At 45.3% G+C, this 19711-nt stretch overlaps 1 protein-coding gene across 1 annotated transcript in view; it reads right to left on the reverse strand.

Moving 5' to 3' along the window:
• Positions 1–19711, reverse strand: part of LOC127925442 (ryanodine receptor 2-like) — a 150323-nt gene that overhangs the window by 31127 nt on the left and 99485 nt on the right. The window contains exons 15-17 of the mRNA XM_052510313.1: positions 10602–10685; positions 6183–6357; positions 1746–1893 (exon numbers count right to left, since the gene is read on the reverse strand). Of these exons, the coding sequence (XP_052366273.1) occupies positions 1746–1893; positions 6183–6357; positions 10602–10685 (407 nt within the window). The remainder of the gene's footprint in view (positions 1–1745; positions 1894–6182; positions 6358–10601; positions 10686–19711) is intronic.

Below are 19711 nucleotides of genomic sequence, written 5' to 3' on the forward strand. Positions count from 1 at the left end.
GGGTGTTTACACAGACAACTGCTGCATGCTCCTGCAATAGAACAGTAAATACAATCATGTCACGAGGAAACAGACATCTCCCTGTGCGTCATAAAAGCCCTTCTGAAAAGACTAGTGGGTCAACTCGTCATTGGGCTTATATAAGAGACTCTGTGGTCACTGATGAATGAGGAAGAGTAGGAGGGTATTGTCTCTGTCAGGGGTAGTGGATTTAACCCAGGTCACTGATGAATGAGGGAGAGTAGGAGGGTATTGTCTCTGTCAGGGGTAGTGGATTTAACCCAGGTCACTGATGAATGAGGGAGAGTAGGAGGGTATTGTCTCTGTCAGGGGTAGTGGATTTAACCCAGGTCACTGATGAATGAGGAGAGTAGGAGGGTATTGTCTCTGTCAGGGGTAGTGGATTTAACCCAGGTCACTGATGAATGAGGGAGAGTAGGAGGGTATTGTCTCTGTCAGGGGTAGTGGATTTAACCCAGGTCACTGATGAATGAGGGAGAGTAGGAGGGTATTGTCTCTGTCAGGGGTAGTGGATTTAACCCAGGTCACTGATGAATGAGGGAGAGTAGGAGGGTATTGTCTCTGTCAGGGGTAGTGGATTTAACCCAGGTCACTGATGTGGAGGGAGAGTAGGAGGGTATTGTCTCTGTCAGGGGTAGTGGATTTAACCCAGGTCACTGATGAATGAGGGAGAGTAGGAGGGTATTGTCTCTGTCAGGGGTAGTGGATTTAACCCAGGTCACTGATGAATGAGGGAGAGTAGGAGGGTATTGTCTCTGTCAGGGGTAGTGGATTTAACCCAGGTCACTGATGTGGAGGGAGAGTAGGAGGGTATTGTCTCTGTCAGGGGTAGTGGATTTAACCCAGGTCACTGATGAATGAGGGAGAGTAGGAGGGTATTGTCTCTGTCGGGTAGTGGATTTAACCCAGGTCGCTGATGAATGAGGGAGAGTAGGAGGGTATTGTCACTGTCAGGGGTAGTGGATTTAACCCAGGTCACTGATGAATGAGGGAGAGTAGGAGGGTATTGTCACTGTCAGGGGTAGTGGATTTAACCCAGGTCACTGATGAATGAGGGAGAGTAGGAGGGTATTGTCTCTGTCAGGGGTAGTGGATTTAACCCAGGTCACTGATGAATGAGGGAGAGTAGGAGGGTATTGTCTCTGTCAGGGGTAGTGGATTTAACCCAGGTCACTGATGAATGAGGGAGAGTAGGAGGGTATTGTCTCTGTCAGGGGTAGTGGATTTAACCCAGGTCGCTGATGAATGAGGGAGAGTAGGAGGGTATTGTCTCTGTCAGGGGTAGTGGATTTAACCCAGGTCACTGATGAATGAGGGAGAGTAGGAGGGTATTGTCTCTGTCAGGGGTAGTGGATTTAACCCAGGTCACTGATGAATGAGGGAGAGTAGGAGGGTATTGTCTCTGTCAGGGGTAGTGGATTTAACCCAGGTCACTGATGTGGAGGGAGAGTAGGAGGGTATTGTCTCTGTCAGGGGTAGTGGATTTAACCCAGGTCACTGATGAATGAGGGAGAGTAGGAGGGTATTGTCACTGTCAGGGGTAGTGGATTTAACCCAGGTCACTGATGTGGAGGGAGGTGAGGTAGTGTTTGGACTGAACCATAAAGGAGGTGAGGGGTGTGTGAGGTAGAGTTTGGACTGAACCATAAAGGAGGTGAGGGGTGTGTGATGTAGAGTGTTTGGACTGAACCATAAAGAAGGTGAGGGGTGTGTGTATGCTGTACCATGGTCCTGATCCGGAGCCTCCAGGTTGTATCCGTACCCCAGCAGGGTGCGGACAGCCTCCCTCAGACTGTCCTTGTTGGACTTCTTGGTCCTCTCGTCCAGCAGAGTGTACGGAACCAAGCGGGGGTTCCTACGATTCTTCACATCCTTCACAAGGAAGGGGGAGATAGTTATGACTTCATAAACACACTGAACTAAAGAAGAGGAGTTAGGACTTCATAAACACACTGAACTAAAGAAGAGGAGGACTTCATAAACACACTGACCTAAAGAAGAGGAGGACTTCATAAACACACTGAACTAAAGAAGAGGAGGACTTCATAAACACACTGAACTAAAGAAGAGGAGGACTTCATAAACACACTGAACTAAAGAAGAAGAGGAGTTCATAAACACACTGAACTAAAGAAGAGGAGGACTTCATAAACACACTGAACTAAAGAAGAGGAGGACTTCATAAACACACTGAACTAAAGAAGAGGAGGACTTCATAAACACACTGAACTAAAGAAGAGGAGGACTTCATAAACACACTGACCTAAAGAAGAGGAGTTAGGACTTCATAAACACACTGAACTAAAGAAGAGGAGGACTTCATAAACACACTGAACTAAAGAAGAGGAGGACTTCATAAACACACTGAACTAAAGAAGAGGAGGACTTCATAAACACACTGAACTAAAGAAGAGGAGGACTTCATAAACACACTGAACTAAAGAAGAGGAGGACTTCATAAACACACTGAACTAAAGAAGAAGAGGAGTTCATAAACACACTGAACTAAAGAAGAAGAGGAGTTCATAAACACACTGAACTAAAGAAGATGAGTTAGGACTTCATAAACACACTGAACTAAAGAAGAGGAGGACTTCATAAACACACTGACCTAAAAGAAGAGGAGTTCATAAACACACTGAACTAAAGAAGAGGAGGACTTCATAAACACACTGAACTAAAGAAGAAGAGGAGTTCATAAACATATCAGAAAGATAAGTACCCTTAGTTTTATTGAGTGAAATGTTTCTCCTGACTGGACATGTTCTACCCTGCAAGTCATTGGATGTGTCTTATCTACTTGTATCTCTAACTTTATAAACGCAAAGGCAAATATGGAAGGCCTTACCCCTCTCACCAGACTAACCCCATCCCCCTCTCACCAGACTAACCCTAACCCCCTCTCACCAGACTAACCCTAACCCCTCTCACCAGACTAACCCTAACCCCGTCTCACCAGACTAACCCTAACCCCTCTCACCAGACTAACCCTAACCCCCTCTCACCAGACTAACCCTAACCCCCTCTCACCAGACTAACCCTAACCCCCTCTCACCAGACTAACCCTAACCCCTCTCACCAGACTAACCCTAACCCCTCTCACCAGACTAACCCTAACCCCTCTCACCAGACTAACCCTAACCCCTCTCACCAGACTAACCCTAACCCCTCTCACCAGACTAACCCTAACCCCTCTCACCAGACTAACCCTAACCCCTCTCACCAGACTAACCCTAACCCCTCTCACCAGACTAACCCTAACCCCTCTCACCAGACTAACCCTATCCCCTCTCACCAGACTAACCCTAACCCCCTCTCACCAGACTAACCCGTACCCCTCTCACCAGACTAACCCTAACCCCTCTCACCAGACTAACCCTAACCCCTCTCACCAGACTAACCCTAACCCCCTCTCACCAGACTAACCCTAACCCCCTCTCACCAGACTAACCCTAACCCCCTCTCACCAGACTAACCCTAACCCCTCTCACCAGACTAACCCTAACCCCTCTCACCAGACTAACCCTATCCCCCTCTCACCAGACTAACCCTAACCCCTCTCACCAGACTAACCCTAACCCCCTCTCACCAGACTAACCCTAACCCCCTCTCACCAGACTAACCCTAACCCCTCTCACCAGACTAACCCTAACCCCCTCTCACCAGACTAACCCTAACCCCTCTCACCAGACTAACCCTAACCCCTCTCACCAGACTAACCCTAACCCCTCTCAACAGACTAACCCTAACCCCTCTCACCAGACTAACCCTAACCTCCTCTAAAACTATGGATACACCAGACTAACCCTATCCCCTCTAAAACTATGGATACACCAGACTAACCCTATCCCCCTCTAAAACTATGGATACACCAGACTAACCCTAACCCCCTCTCACCAGACTAACCCTAACCCCCTCTCAAACTATGGATACACCAGACTAACCCTAACCCCCTCTCACCAGACTAACCCTACCCCCTCTCACCAGACTAACCCTAACCCCCTCTCACCAGACTAACCCTAACCCCCTCTCACCAGACTAACCCTAACCCCTCTCACCAGACTAACCCTAACCCCTCTCACCAGACTAACCCTAACCCCTCTCACCAGACTAACCCTAACCCCCTCTCACCAGACTAACCCTACCCCCTCTCACCAGACTAACCCTAACCCCCTCTCACCAGACTAACCCTAACCCCTCTCACCAGACTAACCCTAACCCCCTCTAAAACAATATATACACCAGACTAACCCTAACCCCTCTAAAACAATATATACACCAGACTAACCCTAACCCCCTCTAAAACAATATTTACACCAGACTAACCCTAACCCCTCTAAAACAATATTTACACCAGACTAACCCTAACCCCTCTAAAACAATATTTACACCAGACTAACCCTAACCCCTCTCAAACTATGGATACACCAGACTAACCCTAACCCCTCTAAAACAATATTTACACCAGACTAACCCTAACCCCTCTAAAACAATATATACACCAGACTAACCCTAACCCCTCTCAAACTATATATACACCAGACTAACCCTAACCCCCTCTCAAACTATATATACACCAGACTAACCCTAACCTCTAGACTTGCTCTGTACCAGACTAGAAGCCTACCTATATTTCTCCATGACAACCATAGACTGTTGTGTCAGGCTGTCAGCCTGGTTTCACTACCAGGATAATTATCAGGACTTTTAACAGGATGTGTCTTAATACACTTGATGAATAACCCTGACAGCTGTAATCCTGCATGTAGCAGTCTTACCAGTCATCCCCTCTCCTTCCTACCAGTCATCCCCTCTCCTTCCTACCAGTCATCCCCTCTCCTTCCTACCAGTCATCCCCTCTCCTTCCTACCAGTCATCCCTCTCCTTCCTACCAGTCATCCCCTCTCCTTCCTACCAGTCATCCCCTCTCCTTCCTACCAGTCATCCCCTCTCCTTCCTACCAGCCATCCCCTCTCCTTCCTACCAGTCATCCCCTCTCCTTCCTACCAGTCATCCCCTCTCCTTCCTACCAGTCATCCCCTCTCCTTCCTACCAGTCATCCCCTCTCCTTCCTACCAGTCATCCCCTCTCCTTCCTACCAGTCATCCCCTCTCCTTCCTACCAGTCATCCCCCTCTCCTTCCTACCAGTCATCCCCTCTCCTTCCTACCAGTCATCCCCTCTCCTTCCTACCAGTCATCCCCTCTCCTTCTTACCAGTCATCCCCTCTCCTTCCTACCAGTCATCCCCTGTCCTTCCTACCAGTCATCCCCTCTCCTCCCTCCATGTAGCAGTCCTACCAGTCATCCCCCTCCTTCCTACCAGTCATCCCCTCTCCTTCCTCCATGTAGCAGCCCTACCAGTCATCCCCTCTCCTTCCTACCAGTCATCCCCTCTCCTTCTTCCATGTAGAAGCCCTACCAGTCATCCCCTCTCCTAGCCCTCTCCCTCCACCCACCACTCTCCACCCTGTAGTATAGTCTGTAGTCTGTAGTCTAGTCGTTAGTATGTACTAAGCTAAGGTTAACTTGAGCTGACAGGCAGATCAGGAAAACTCCAGACTCGCAACTCCCAGTGGTGATAGTTCTAGCTACAGCAGCACCTCTGTAGTGGGCCCATCAGCACCTCTGTAGTGGGCCCATCAGCACCTCTGTAGTGGGCCCATCAGCACCTCTGTAGTGGGCCCATCAGCACCTCTGTAGTGGGCCCATCAGTACCTCTGTAGTGGGCCCATCAGTACCTCTGTAGTGGGCCCATCAGTACCTCTGTAGTGGGCCCATCAGCACCTCTGTAGTGGGCCCATCAGTACCTCTGTAGTGGGCCCATCAGCACCTCTGTAGTGGGCCCATCAGTACCTCTGTAGTGGGCCCATCAGTACCTCTGTAGTGGGCCCATCAGCACCTCTGTAGTGGGCCCATCAGTACCTCTGTAGTGGGCCCATCAGCACCTCTGTAGTGGGCCCATTAAAGATGCCAAGGGTCCAATACAATTTTCTTTGGGCGGCTGTTGAGCTGTTTCAGCACCCTGGTCAACGCCCCCACCACCACCACCACCACCACCCCCCCACCACCACACCCCCACCCCCACACCACCACCACCCCCACCACCCCCACCTCCACCCCCACCCCGCTGCAGCCCGGCTGCACACACAAACACACACACCTTTGGGTGACACACCTGCTGGATGCCGTAGGTCCAGCCCTGGCGTATGCGATCCCTGGCCCACACATTGTGAGCGTTCTCCGCCAGCTTGTCCACCATGGCCTCCTGGGTAGAGGCCAGCTTGATGTGCCCCAGGTCCATAGGAGCAGGCTTGTAGCCACTAGACAGCTCATAACTGGACCAGAGAGGACGCATGGACACATAGAGAGAGAGAGACAACATTAGTCTCGGGAGACGCTGTTGGATGGGAGAAAAACAGTTTGGCGTGAGAATGTTTACCCATCTGGTAAAGGACTAGGATAAAACAGACACCCAACTGGTAAAGGACTAGGATAAAACAGACACCCAACTGGTAAAGGACTAGGATAAAACAGACACCCAACTGGTAAAGGACTAGGATAAAACAGACACCCAACTGGTAAAGGACTAGGATAAAACAGACACCCATCTGGTAAAGGACTAGGATAAAACAGACACCCAACTGGTAAAGGACTAGGATAAAACAGACACCCATCTGGTAAAGGACTAGGATAAAACAGACACCCAACTGGTAAAGGACTAGGATAAAACAGACACCCAACTGGTAAAGGACTAGGATAAAACAGACACCCAACTGGTAAAGGACCAGGTTAAAACATTAAAACAGACACCCATCTGGTAAAGGACTAGGATAAAACAGACACCCAACTGGTAAAGGACTAGGATAAAACAGACACCCATCTGGTAAAGGACTAGGATAAAACAGACACCCAACTGGTAAAGGACTAGGATAAAACAGACACCCAACTGGTAAAGGACTAGGATAAAACAGACACCCAACTGGTAAAGGACCAGGTTAAAACATTAAAACAGACACCCAACTGGTAAAAGACTAGGATAAAACATTAAAACAGACACCCATCTGATAAAGGACGAGGTTAAAACATTAAAACAGACACCCATCTGGTAAAAGACTTGGTTAAAACATTAAAACAGACACCCATCTGGTAAAGGACGAGGTTAAAACATTAAAACAGACACCCATCTGGTAAAAGACTTGGTTAAAACATTAAAACAGACACCCATCTGATAAAAGACTTGGTTAAAACATTAAAACAGACACCCATCTGATAAAAGACTAGGTTATAACATTAAAACAGACACCCATCTGGTAAAGGACTAGGTTAAAACATTAAAACAGACACCCATCTGGTAAAGGACGAGGTTAAAACAGACACCCATCTGGTAAAGGACTAGGTTAAAACAGACACCCATCTGATAAAGGACCAGGTTAAAACATTAAAACAGACACCCAACTGGTAAAGGACTAGGATAAAACAGACACCCATCTGATAAAGGACTAGGATAAAACATTAAAACAGACACCCATCTGGTAAAGGACTAGGTTAAAACATTAAAACAGACACCCATCTGGTAAAGGACTAGGATAAAACATTAAAACAGACACCCAACTGGTAAAGGACTAGGATAAAACATTAAAACAGACACCCATCTGATAAAGGACTAGGTTAAAACATTAAAACAGACACCCATCTGGTAAAGGACTAGGTTAAAACATTAAAACAGACACCCATCTGGTAAAGGACGAGGTTAAAACAGACACCCATCTGGTAAAGGACTAGGTTAAAACAGACACCCATCTGATAAAGGACTAGGATAAAACATTAAAACAGACACCCAACTGGTAAAGGACTAGGTTAAAACATTAAAACAGACACCCAACTGGTAAAGGACTAGGATAAAACAGACACCCATCTGGTAAAGGACTAGGTTAAAACATTAAAACAGACACCCATCTGGTAAAGGACCAGGTTAAAACATTAAAACAGACACCCAACTGGTAAAGGACCAGGTTAAAACATTAAAACAGACACCCAACTGGTAAAGGACTAGGATAAAACATTAAAACAGACACCCATCTGGTAAAGGACTAGGATAAAACAGACACCCATCTGGTAAAGGACTAGGTTAAAACATTAAAACAGACACCCAACTGGTAAAGGACTAGGATAAAACATTAAAACAGACACCCATCTGATAAAGGACTAGGATAAAACATTAAAACAGACACCCATCTGATAAAGGACTAGGTTAAAACAGACACCCATCTGGTAAAGGACTAGGATAAAACATTAAAACAGACACCCATCTGATAAAGGACTAGGATAAAACATTAAAACAGACACCCATCTGGTAAAGGACTAGGTTAAAACATTAAAACAGACACCCATCTGATAAAGGACTAGGATAAAACATTAAAACAGACACCCATCTGATAAAGGACTAGGATAAAACATTAAAACAGACACCCAACTGGTAAAGGACCAGGTTATAACATTAAAACAGACACCCATCTGGTAAAGGACTAGGATAAAACATTAAAACAGACACCCATCTGATAAAGGACTAGGATAAAACATTAAAACAGACACCCATCTGATAAAGGACTAGGATAAAACATTAAAACAGACACCCATCTGGTAAAGGACTAGGATAAAACATTAAAACAGACACCCAACTGGTAAAGGACCAGGTTAAAACATTAAAACAGACACCCAACTGGTAAAGGACTAGGATAAAACAGACACCCATCTGATAAAGGACGAGGTTAAAACATTAAAACAGACACCCAACTGGTAAAGGACTAGGATAAAACAGACACCCATCTGATAAAGGACTAGGTTAAAACATTAAAACAGACACCCAACTGATAAAGGACCAGGATAAAACATTAAAACAGACACCCAACTGGTAAAGGACCAGGTTAAAACATTAAAACAGACACCCATCTGGTAAAGGACTAGGTTAAAACATTAAAACAGACACCCAACTGGTAAAGGACTAGGATAAAACATTAAAACAGACACCCATCTGGTAAAGGACTAGGATAAAACATTAAAACAGACACCCATCTGGTAAAGGACTAGGATAAAACATTAAAACAGACACCCAACTGGTAAAGGTTAAAACATTAAAACAGACACCCATCTGGTAAAGGACTAGGATAAAACATTAAAACAGACACCCAACTGGTAAAGGTTAAAACATTAAAACAGACACCCATCTGATAAAGGACTAGGTTAAAACATTAAAACATACACCCATCTGGTAAAGGACTAGGTTAAAACATTAAAACAGACACCCAACTGGTAAAGGACCAGGTTAAAACATTAAAACAGACACCCAACTGGTAAAGGACGAGGATAAAACAGACACCCATCTGGTAAAGGACCAGGTTAAAACATTAAAACAGACACCCATCTGGTAAAGGACTAGGATAAAACATTAAAACAGACACCCATCTGGTAAAGGACTAGGATAAAACATTAAAACAGACACCCATCTGGTAAAGGACCAGGATAAAACATTAAAACAGACACCCATCTGGTAAAGGACCAGGTTAAAACATTAAAACAGACACCCAACTGGTAAAGGACCAGGTTAAAACATTAAAACAGACACCCATCTGGTAAAGGACCAGGTTAAAACATTAAAACAGACACCCATCTGGTAAAGGACTAGGTTAAAACATTAAAACAGACACCCAACTGGTAAAGGACCAGGTTAAAACATTAAAACAGACACCCAACTGGTAAAGGACTAGGTTAAAACAGACACCCATCTGGTAAAGGACTAGGATAAAACAGACACCCATCTGATAAAGGACTAGGATAAAACATTAAAACAGACACCCATCTGGTAAAGGACTAGGATAAAACATTAAAACAGACACCCATCTGGTAAAGGACTAGGATAAAACATTAAAACAGACACCCATCTGGTAAAGGACGAGGTTAAAACATTAAAACAGACACCCAACTGGTAAAGGATAAAACATTAAAACAGACACCCATCTGGTAAAGGACTAGGATAAAACATTAAAACAGACACCCATCTGGTAAAGGACTAGGTTAAAACATTAAAACAGACACCCATCTGGTAAAGGACTAGGTTAAAACATTAAAACAGACACCCATCTGGTAAAGGACTAGGATAAAACATTAAAACAGACACCCAACTGGTAAAGGACTAGGATAAAACATTAAAACAGACACCCAACTGGTAAAGGACTAGGTTAAAACATTAAAACAGACACCCATCTGGTAAAGGACTAGGTTAAAACATTAAAACAGACACCCAACTGGTAAAGGACTAGGATAAAACATTAAAACAGACACCCAACTGGTAAAGGACTAGGTTAAAACAGAAAAAGAGTCAAACTATGCACTTAAACTGAAATGTGTACCAGTACATCCAACACACTAGCAGTCATTGACGTTGCACTTGGAGAACGTAAATAGCTATGAGCAGAGATGTCAATCTTAGCGACGAGCAGCAGAGGCTGGAGAACATACAGTAGGTGCTAACTGTTGTGTAATGAGATGGTACAGACCGACTGAAGTGAGGAGAGTGACTCACGTGGCGGAGAGCTTGAGGTTCTTCACCTTCTCCACAGCGTGCTCATCAGCCAGCCCCACGTGGCAACCCAGGGCCAAGAGAGTCCTTCAGACCAATCAGAAAGGACAGGTCAGCTTCACTAAGAGAGGGTGTGACTAGCTTCACACAAATCAAATCAAATTGTATTTGCCACATGCCCCCGAATACAACAGGTGTAGTAGACCTTACAGTGAAATGCTGAATACAACAGGTGTAGTAGACCTCACAGTGAAATGATGAATACAACAGGTGTAGTAGACCTCACAGTGAAATGCTGAATACAACAGGTGTAGTAGACCTTACAGTGAAATGCTGAATACAACAGGTGTAGTAGACCTCACAGTGAAATGCTGAATACAACAGGTGTAGTAGACCTTACAGTGAAATGCTGAATACAACAGGTGTAGCAACCCTCACAGTGAAATGCTGAATACAACAGGTGTAGTAGACCTCACAGTGAAATGCTGAATACAACAGGTGTAGTAGACCTCACAGTGAAATGCTGAATACAACAGGTGTAGTAGACCTCACAGTGAAATGCTGAATACAACAGGTGTGGTAGACCTTACAGTGAAATGCTGAATACAACAGGTGTAGTAGACCTTACAGTGAAATGCTGAATACAACAGGTGTAGCAACCCTCACAGTGAAATGCTGAATACAACAGGTGTAGTAGACCTTACAGTGAAATGCTGAATACAACAGGTGTAGTAGACCTCACAGTGAAATGCTGACTACAACAGGTGTAGTAGACCTCACAGTGAAATGCTGAATACAACAGGTGTAGTAGACCTCACAGTGAAATGTTGAATACAACAGGTGTAGTAGACCTTACAGTGAAATGCTGAATACAACAGGTGTAGTAGACCTTACAGTGAAATGCTGAATACAACAGGTGTAGTAGACCTTACAGTGAAATGCTGAATACAACAGGTGTAGTAGACCTCACAGTGAAATGCTGAATACAACAGGTGTAGTAGACCTTACAGTGAAATGCTGAATACAACAGGTGTAGTAGACCTCACAGTGAAATGCTGAATACAACAGGTGTAGTAGACCTCACAGTGAAATGCTGAATACAACAGGTGTAGTAGACCTCACAGTGAAATGCTGAATACAACAGGTGTAGTAGACCTTACAGTGAAATGCTGAATACAACAGGTGTAGTAGACCTTACAGTGAAATGCTGAATACAACAGGTGTGGTAGACCTCACAGTGAAATGCTGAATACAACAGGTGTAGTAGACCTCACAGTGAAATGCTGAATACAACAGGTGTAGTAGACCTCACAGTGAAATGCTGAATACAACAGGTGTAGTAGACCTCACAGTGAAATGTTGAATACAACAGGTGTAGTAGACCTTACAGTGAAATGCTGAATACAACAGGTGTAGTAGACCTCACAGTGAAATGCTGAATACAACAGGTGTAGTAGACCTCACAGTGAAATGCTGAATACAACAGGTGTAGTAGACCTCACAGTGAAATGTTGAATACAACAGGTGTAGTAGACCTTACAGTGAAATGCTGAATACAACAGGTCTAGTAGACCTTACAGTGAAATGCTGAATACAACAGGTGTCGTAGACCTTACAGTGAAATGCTGAATACAACAGGTGTAGTAGACCTCACAATGAAATGCTGAATACAACAGGTGTAGTAGACCTTACAGTGAAATGCTGAATACAACAGGTGTAGTAGACCTCACAGTGAAATGCTGAATACAACAGGTGTAGTAGACCTCACAGTGAAATGCTGAATACAACAGGTGTAGTAGACCTCACAGTGAAATGCTGAATACAACAGGTGTAGTAGACCTTACAGTGAAATGCTGAATACAACAGGTGTAGTAGACCTCACAGTGAAATGCTGAATACAACAGGTGTAGTAGACCTCACAGTGAAATGCTGAATACAACAGGTGTAGTAGACCTCACAGTGAAATGCTGAATACAACAGGTGTAGTAGACCTTACAGTGAAATGCTGAATACAACAGGTGTAGTAGACCTCACAGTGAAATGCTGAATACAACAGGTGTAGTAGACCTCACAGTGAAATGCTGAATACAACAGGTGTAGTAGACCTCACAGTGAAATGCTGAATACAACAGGTGTAGTAGACCTTACAGTGAAATGCTGAATACAACAGGTGTAGTAGACCTCACAGTGAAATGCTGAATACAACAGGTGTAGTAGACCTTACAGTGAAATGCTGAATACAACAGGTGTAGTAGACCTTACAGTGAAATGCTGAATACAACAGGTGTAGTAGACCTTACAGTGAAATGCTGAATACAACAGGTGTAGTAGACCTCACAGTGAAATGCTGAATACAACAGGTGTAGTAGACCTCACAGTGAAATGCTGAATACAACAGGTGTAGTAGACCTTACAGTGAAATGCTGAATACAACAGGTGTAGTAGACCTTACAGTGAAATGCTGAATACAACAGGTGTAGTAGACCTCACAGTGAAATGCTGAATACAACAGGTGTAGTAGACCTCACAGTGAAATGCTGAATACAACAGGTGTAGTAGACCTTACAGTGAAATGCTGAATACAACAGGTGTAGTAGACCTTACAGTGAAATGATGAATACAACAGGTGTAGTAGACCTCACAGTGAAATGCTGAATACAACAGGTGTAGTAGACCTCACAGTGAAATGCTGAATACAACAGGTGTAGTAGACCTCACAGTGAAATGCTGAATACAACAGGTGTAGTAGACCTCACAGTGAAATGCTGAATACAACAGGTGTAGTAGACCTCACAGTGAAATGCTGAATACAACAGGTGTAGTAGACCTCACAGTGAAATGCTGAATACAACAGGTGTAGTAGACCTCACAGTGAAATGCTGAATACAACAGGTGTAGTAGACCTCACAGTGAAATGCTGAATACAACAGGTGTAGTAGACCTCACAGTGAAATGCTGAATACAACAGGTGTAGTAGACCTCACAGTGAAATGCTGAATACAACAGGTGTAGTAGACCTCACAGTGAAATGCTGAATACAACAGGTGTAGTAGACCTCACAGTGAAATGCTGAATACAAAAGCAACATTAAAATAACAAGCGAGGCTATATACAGGTGGTACCGGTACAGAGTCAATGTGGAGGCTATATACAGGGGGTACTGGTACAGAGTCAATGTGGAGGCTATATACAGGGGTACCAGTACAGAGTCAATGTGGAGGCTATATACAGGGGTACCAGTACAGAGTCAATGTGGAGGCTATATACAGGGGATACCAGTACAGAGTCAATGTGGAGGCTATATACAGGGGTACCGGTACAGAGTCAATGTGGAGGCTATATACAGGGGTACTGGTACAGAGTCAATGTGGAGGCTATATACAGGGGTACTGGTACAGAGTCAATGTGGAGGCTATATACAGGGGGTACTGGTACAGAGTCAATGTGGAGGCTATATACAGGGGTACCAGTACAGAGTCAATGTGGAGGCTATATACAGGGATACCAGTACAGAGTCAATGTGGAGGCTATATACAGGGGTACCGGTACAGAGTCAATGTGGAGGCTATATACAGGGGTACCGGTACAGAGTCAATGTGGAGGCTATATACAGGGGTACCGGTACAGAGTCAATGTGGAGGCTATATACAGGGGGTACCGGTACAGAGTCAATGTGGAGGCTATATACAGGGGTACCGGTACAGAGTCAATGTGGAGGCTATATACAGGGGTACCGGTACAGAGTCAATGTGGAGGCTATATACAGGGGTACCGGTACAGAGTCAATGTGGAGGCTATATACAGGGGTACCAGTACAGAGTCAATGTGGAGGCTATATACAGGGGTACCAGTACAGAGTCAATGTGGAGGCTATATACAGGGGGCACTGGTACAGAGTCAATGTGGAGGCTATATACAGGGGTACCGGTACAGAGTCAATGTGGAGGCTATATACAGGGGTACCGGTACAGAGTCAATGTGGAGGCTATATACAGGGGTACTGGTACAGAGTCAATGTGGAGGATATATACAGGGGTACTGGTACAGAGTCAATGTGGAGGCTATATACAGGGGTACCGGTACAGAGTCAATGTGGAGGCTATATACAGGGGTACTGGTACAGAGTCAATGTGGAGGCTATATACAGGGGTACTGGTACAGAGTCAATGTGGAGGCTATATACAGGGGTACCGGTACAGAGTCAATGTGAAGGCTATATACAGGGGTACCGGTACAGAGTCAATGTGGAGGCTATATACAGGGGTACCGGTACAGAGTCAATGTGGAGGCTATATACAGGGGATACCGGTACAGAGTCAATGTGGAGGCTATATACAGGGGGTACCGGTACAGAGTCAATGTGGAGGCTATATACAGGGGTACCGGTACAGAGTCAATGTGGAGGCTATATACAGGGGTACCGGTACAGAGTCAATGTGGAGGCTATATACAGGGGGTACTGGTACAGAGTCAATGTGGAGGCTATATACAGGGGGGTACCGGTACAGAGTCAATGTGGAGGCTATATACAGGGGATACCGGTACAGAGTCAATGTGGAGGCTATATACAGGGGGTACCGGTACAGAGTCAATGTGCGGGGGCATCGGTTAGTCATATGTACATGTAGGTAGAGTTATGCATAGATAATAAACAGTGAGTAGCAGCAGCGTAGAAGGGGGTGCAAATAGTCTGGGTGGCCATTTGATTAGCTGTTCAGGAGTGTTATGGCTTGGGGGGTAGAAGCTGTTGAGAAGCCTCTTGGACCTAGACTTGGCGCTCCGGTACTGCTTGCCGTGCGGTAGCAGAGAGAACAGTCTATGACTAGTGTGGCTAGACTCTCTGACAATCTTTAGGGCCTTTCTCTGTCACCGCCTGGTATAGAGGTCCTGGATGGCAGGAAGCTTGGCCCCAGGGACGTACTGGGCCGCACTACCCTCTGTGGTGCCTTCCCTGACACCGCCTGGTATAGAGGTCCTGGATGGCAGGAAGCTTGGCCCCAGTGATGTACTGGGCCGTACTCACTACCCTCTGTAGCAGTTTGCAGAAACCAAGCAGTTGCCATACCAGGCGGTGATGCAACCAGTCAGGATGCTCTCAATGGTGCAGCTGTAGGACCTTTAGATGATCTGAGGACCCATGCCAAATCTTTTCAGTCTCCTGGGGGAGAATAGGCTTTGTCGTGCCCTCTTTACGACTGTCTTGTTGTGTTTGGGGGATGATAGTGCATGATAGGGGCAGAACGACAGAGTTGTACCTTGTCAGCTCGGGTATTCAATCCAGCAACCTTTCGGTTACTGGCCCAACGCTCTAACCACTAGGCTACCTGCCACCCCGATGAAAATGGGGGGAGTGCTCGGTCCTCCTTTTCCCGTAGTCCACAATCATCTCCTTTGTATTGATCACGTTGAGGGAGTGGTTGTTGTCCTGGCAACACACGGTCTCTGACGTCCACCGTATAGGCTGTCTCATCGTTGTCTGTGATCAGGCCTACAGTACCACTGTTGTCTCATCGTTGTCTGTGATCAGGCCTACAGTACCACTGTTGTGTCATCGTTGTCAGGCCTACAGTACCACTGTTGTCTCATCGTTGTCTGTGATCAGGCCTACAGTCCCACTGTTGTGTCATCGTTGTCTGTGATCAGGCCAACAGTACCACTGTTGTCTCATCGTTGTCAGGCCAACAGTACCACTGTTGTGTCATCGTTGTCAGGCCTACAGTATCACTGTTGTCTCATCGTTGTCAGGCCAACAGTCCCACTGTTGTGTCATCGTTGTCAGGCCTACAGTACCACTGTTGTGTCATCGTTGTCTGTGATCAGGCCTACAGTACCACTGTTGTGTCATCGTTGTCAGGCCTACAGTATCACTGTTGTGTCATCGTTAGCACAATGTTAGCCAAAGATAAGCTAACGCCTCGTTAGTCTTGCGACAAAAGAAAGGCTCTCGACTGATAAGCAGTGAAGGACATTAGTCAACGCAGCACGGTAGTGGGTTGAAACGAGACAGCGACAAGTAATTCCACCCTTCCAGGGACCATTCTTGATACAGACAGGAAACTGTTGAGCGTGAAAAACCCAGCTGCGTTGCAGTTCTTGACACAAACCGGTGCGCCTGGCACCTACTACCATACCTCGTTCAAAAGCACTTAAATATTTTGTCTACTGAATGGCACAAATACATAATCAAAGTCTCAATCCTTCTTTAACCCGTCTCCTCCCCTTCATCTACATGTCTCCTCCCCTTCATCGACATGTCTCCTCCCCTTCATCTACATGTCCCCTCCCCTTAATCTACATGTCTCCTCCCCTTCATCTACATGTCTCCTTCCCTTCATCTACATGTCCCCTCCCCTTCATCTACATGTCTCCTCCCCTTCATCTACATGTCTCCTCCCCTTCATCTACATGTCTCCTCCCCTTCATCTACATGTCTAATCCCCTTCATCTACACTGATTGAAGTGGTTTTACAAGTGACATCAATAAGGGATCGTGGCTTTCACCTGGATTCACCTGGTCACAGAAAGAGCAGGTGTTCCTAATGTTTTGTACACTCAGTGTATGGTACTTGGTGTGTCTGTCAGATCTGATGGTGAGAGTCCAGTATGAATAATTCACCTGGTCACAGAAAGAGCAGGTGTTCCTAATGTTTTGTACACTCAGTGTATGGTACTTGGTGTGTCTGTCAGATCTGATGGCTCCATGAGAGTCCAGTATGAATAATTCACCTGGTCACAGAAAGAGCAGGTGTTCCTAATGTTTTGTACACTCAGTGTATGGTACTTGGTGTGTCTGTCAGATCTGATGGTGAGAGTCCAGTATGAATAATTCACCTGGTCACAGAAAGAGCAGGTGTTCCTAATGTTTTGTACACTCAGTGTATGGTACTTGGTGTGTCTGTCAGATCTGATGGTGAGAGTCCAGTATGAATAATTCACCTGGTCACAGAAAGAGCAGGTGTTCCTAATGTTTTGTACACTCAGTGTATGGTACTTGGTGTGTCTGTCAGATCTGATGGTGAGAGTCCAGTATGAATAATTCACCTGGTCACAGAAAGAGCAGGTGTTCCTAATGTTTTGTACACTCAGTGTATGGTACTTGGTGTGTCTGTCAGATCTGATGGCTCCATGAGAGTCCAGTATGAATAATTCACCTGGTCACAGAAAGAGCAGGTGTTCCTAATGTTTTGTACACTCAGTGTATGGTACTTGGTGTGTCTGTCAGATCTGATGGTGAGAGGCCAGTATGAATAATTCACCTGGTCACAGAAAGAGCAGGTGTTCCTAATGTTTTGTACACTCAGTGTATGGTACTTGGTGTGTCTGTCTGATCTGAGGGCTCCATGAGAGTCCAGTATGAATAATTCACCTGGTCACAGAAAGAGCAGGTGTTCCTAATGTTTTGTACACTCAGTGTATGGTACTTGGTGTGTCTGTCAGATCTGATGGTGAGAGTCCAGTATGAATAATTCACCTGGTCACAGAAAGAGCAGGTGTTCCTAATGTTTTGTACACTCAGTGTATGGTACTTGGTGTGTCTGTCAGATCTGATGGTGAGAGTCCAGTATGAATAATTCACCTGGTCACAGAAAGAGCAGGTGTTCCTAATGTTTTGTACACTCAGTGTATGGTACTTGGTGTGTCTGTCAGATCTGATGGTGAGAGTCCAGTATGAATAATTCACCTGGTCACAGAAAGAGCAGGTGTTCCTAATGTTTTGTACACTCAGTGTATGGTACTTGGTGTGTCTGTCAGATCTGATGGTGAGAGTCCAGTATGAATAATTCACCTGGTCACAGAAAGAGCAGGTGTTCCTAATGTTTTGTACACTCAGTGTATGGTACTTGGTGTGTCTGTCTGATCTGATGGTGAGAGGCCAGTATGAATAATTCACCTGGTCACAGAAAGAGCAGGTGTTCCTAATGTTTTGTACACTCAGTGTATGGTACTTGGTGTGTCTGTCTGATCTGAGGGCTCCATGAGAGTCCAGTATGAATAATTCACCTGGTCACAGAAAGAGCAGGTGTTCCTAATGTTTTGTACACTCAGTGTATGGTACTTGGTGTGTCTGTCAGATCTGATGGTGAGAGGCCAGTATGAATAATTCACCTGGTCACAGAAAGAGCAGGTGTTCCTAATGTTGCGTACACTCAGTGTATGGTACTTGGTGTGTCTGTCTGATCTGAGGGCTCCATGAGAGTCCAGTATGAATAATTCACCTGGTCACAGAAAGAGCAGGTGTTCTAATGTTTTGTACACTCAGTGTATGGTACTTGGTGTGTCTGTCAGATCTGATGGTGAGAGTCCAGTATGAATAATTCACCTGGTCACAGAAAGAGCAGGTGTTCCTAATGTTTTGTACACTCAGTGTATGGTACTTGGTGTGTCTGTCAGATCTGAGGGCTCCATGAGAGTCCAGTATGAATAATTCACCTGGTCACAGAAAGAGCAGGTGTTCCTAATGTTTTGTACACTCAGTGTATGGTACTTGGTGTGTCTGTCAGATCTGATGGTGAGAGTCCAGTATGAATAATTCACCTGGTCACAGAAAGAGCAGGTGTTCCTAATGTTTTGTACACTCAGTGTATGGTACTTGGTGTGTCTGTCTGATCTGAGGGCTCCATGAGAGTCCAGTATGAATAATTCACCTGGTCACAGAAAGAGCAGGTGTTCCTAATGTTTTGTACACTCAGTGTATGGTACTTGGTGTGTCTGTCAGATCTGATGGTGAGAGGCCAGTATGAATAATTCACCTGGTCACAGAAAGAGCAGGTGTTCCTAATGTTTTGTACACTCAGTGTATGGTACTTGGTGTGTCTGTCTGATCTGAGGGCTCCATGAGAGTCCAGTATGAATAATTCACCTGGTCACAGAAAGAGCAGGTGTTCCTAATGTTTTGTACACTCAGTGTATGGTACTTGGTGTGTCTGTCAGATCTGATGGTGAGAGTCCAGTATGAATAATTCACCTGGTCACAGAAAGAGCAGGTGTTCCTAATGTTTTGTACACTCAGTGTATGGTACTTGGTGTGTCTGTCAGATCTGATGGTGAGAGTCCAGTATGAATAATTCACCTGGTCACAGAAAGAGCAGGTGTTCCTAATGTTTTGTACACTC

The sequence above is a fragment of the Oncorhynchus keta genome, unplaced genomic scaffold (genome assembly GCF_023373465.1).
Source record: "Oncorhynchus keta strain PuntledgeMale-10-30-2019 unplaced genomic scaffold, Oket_V2 Un_contig_5577_pilon_pilon, whole genome shotgun sequence".
Lineage (NCBI taxonomy): Eukaryota > Metazoa > Chordata > Actinopteri > Salmoniformes > Salmonidae > Oncorhynchus > Oncorhynchus keta.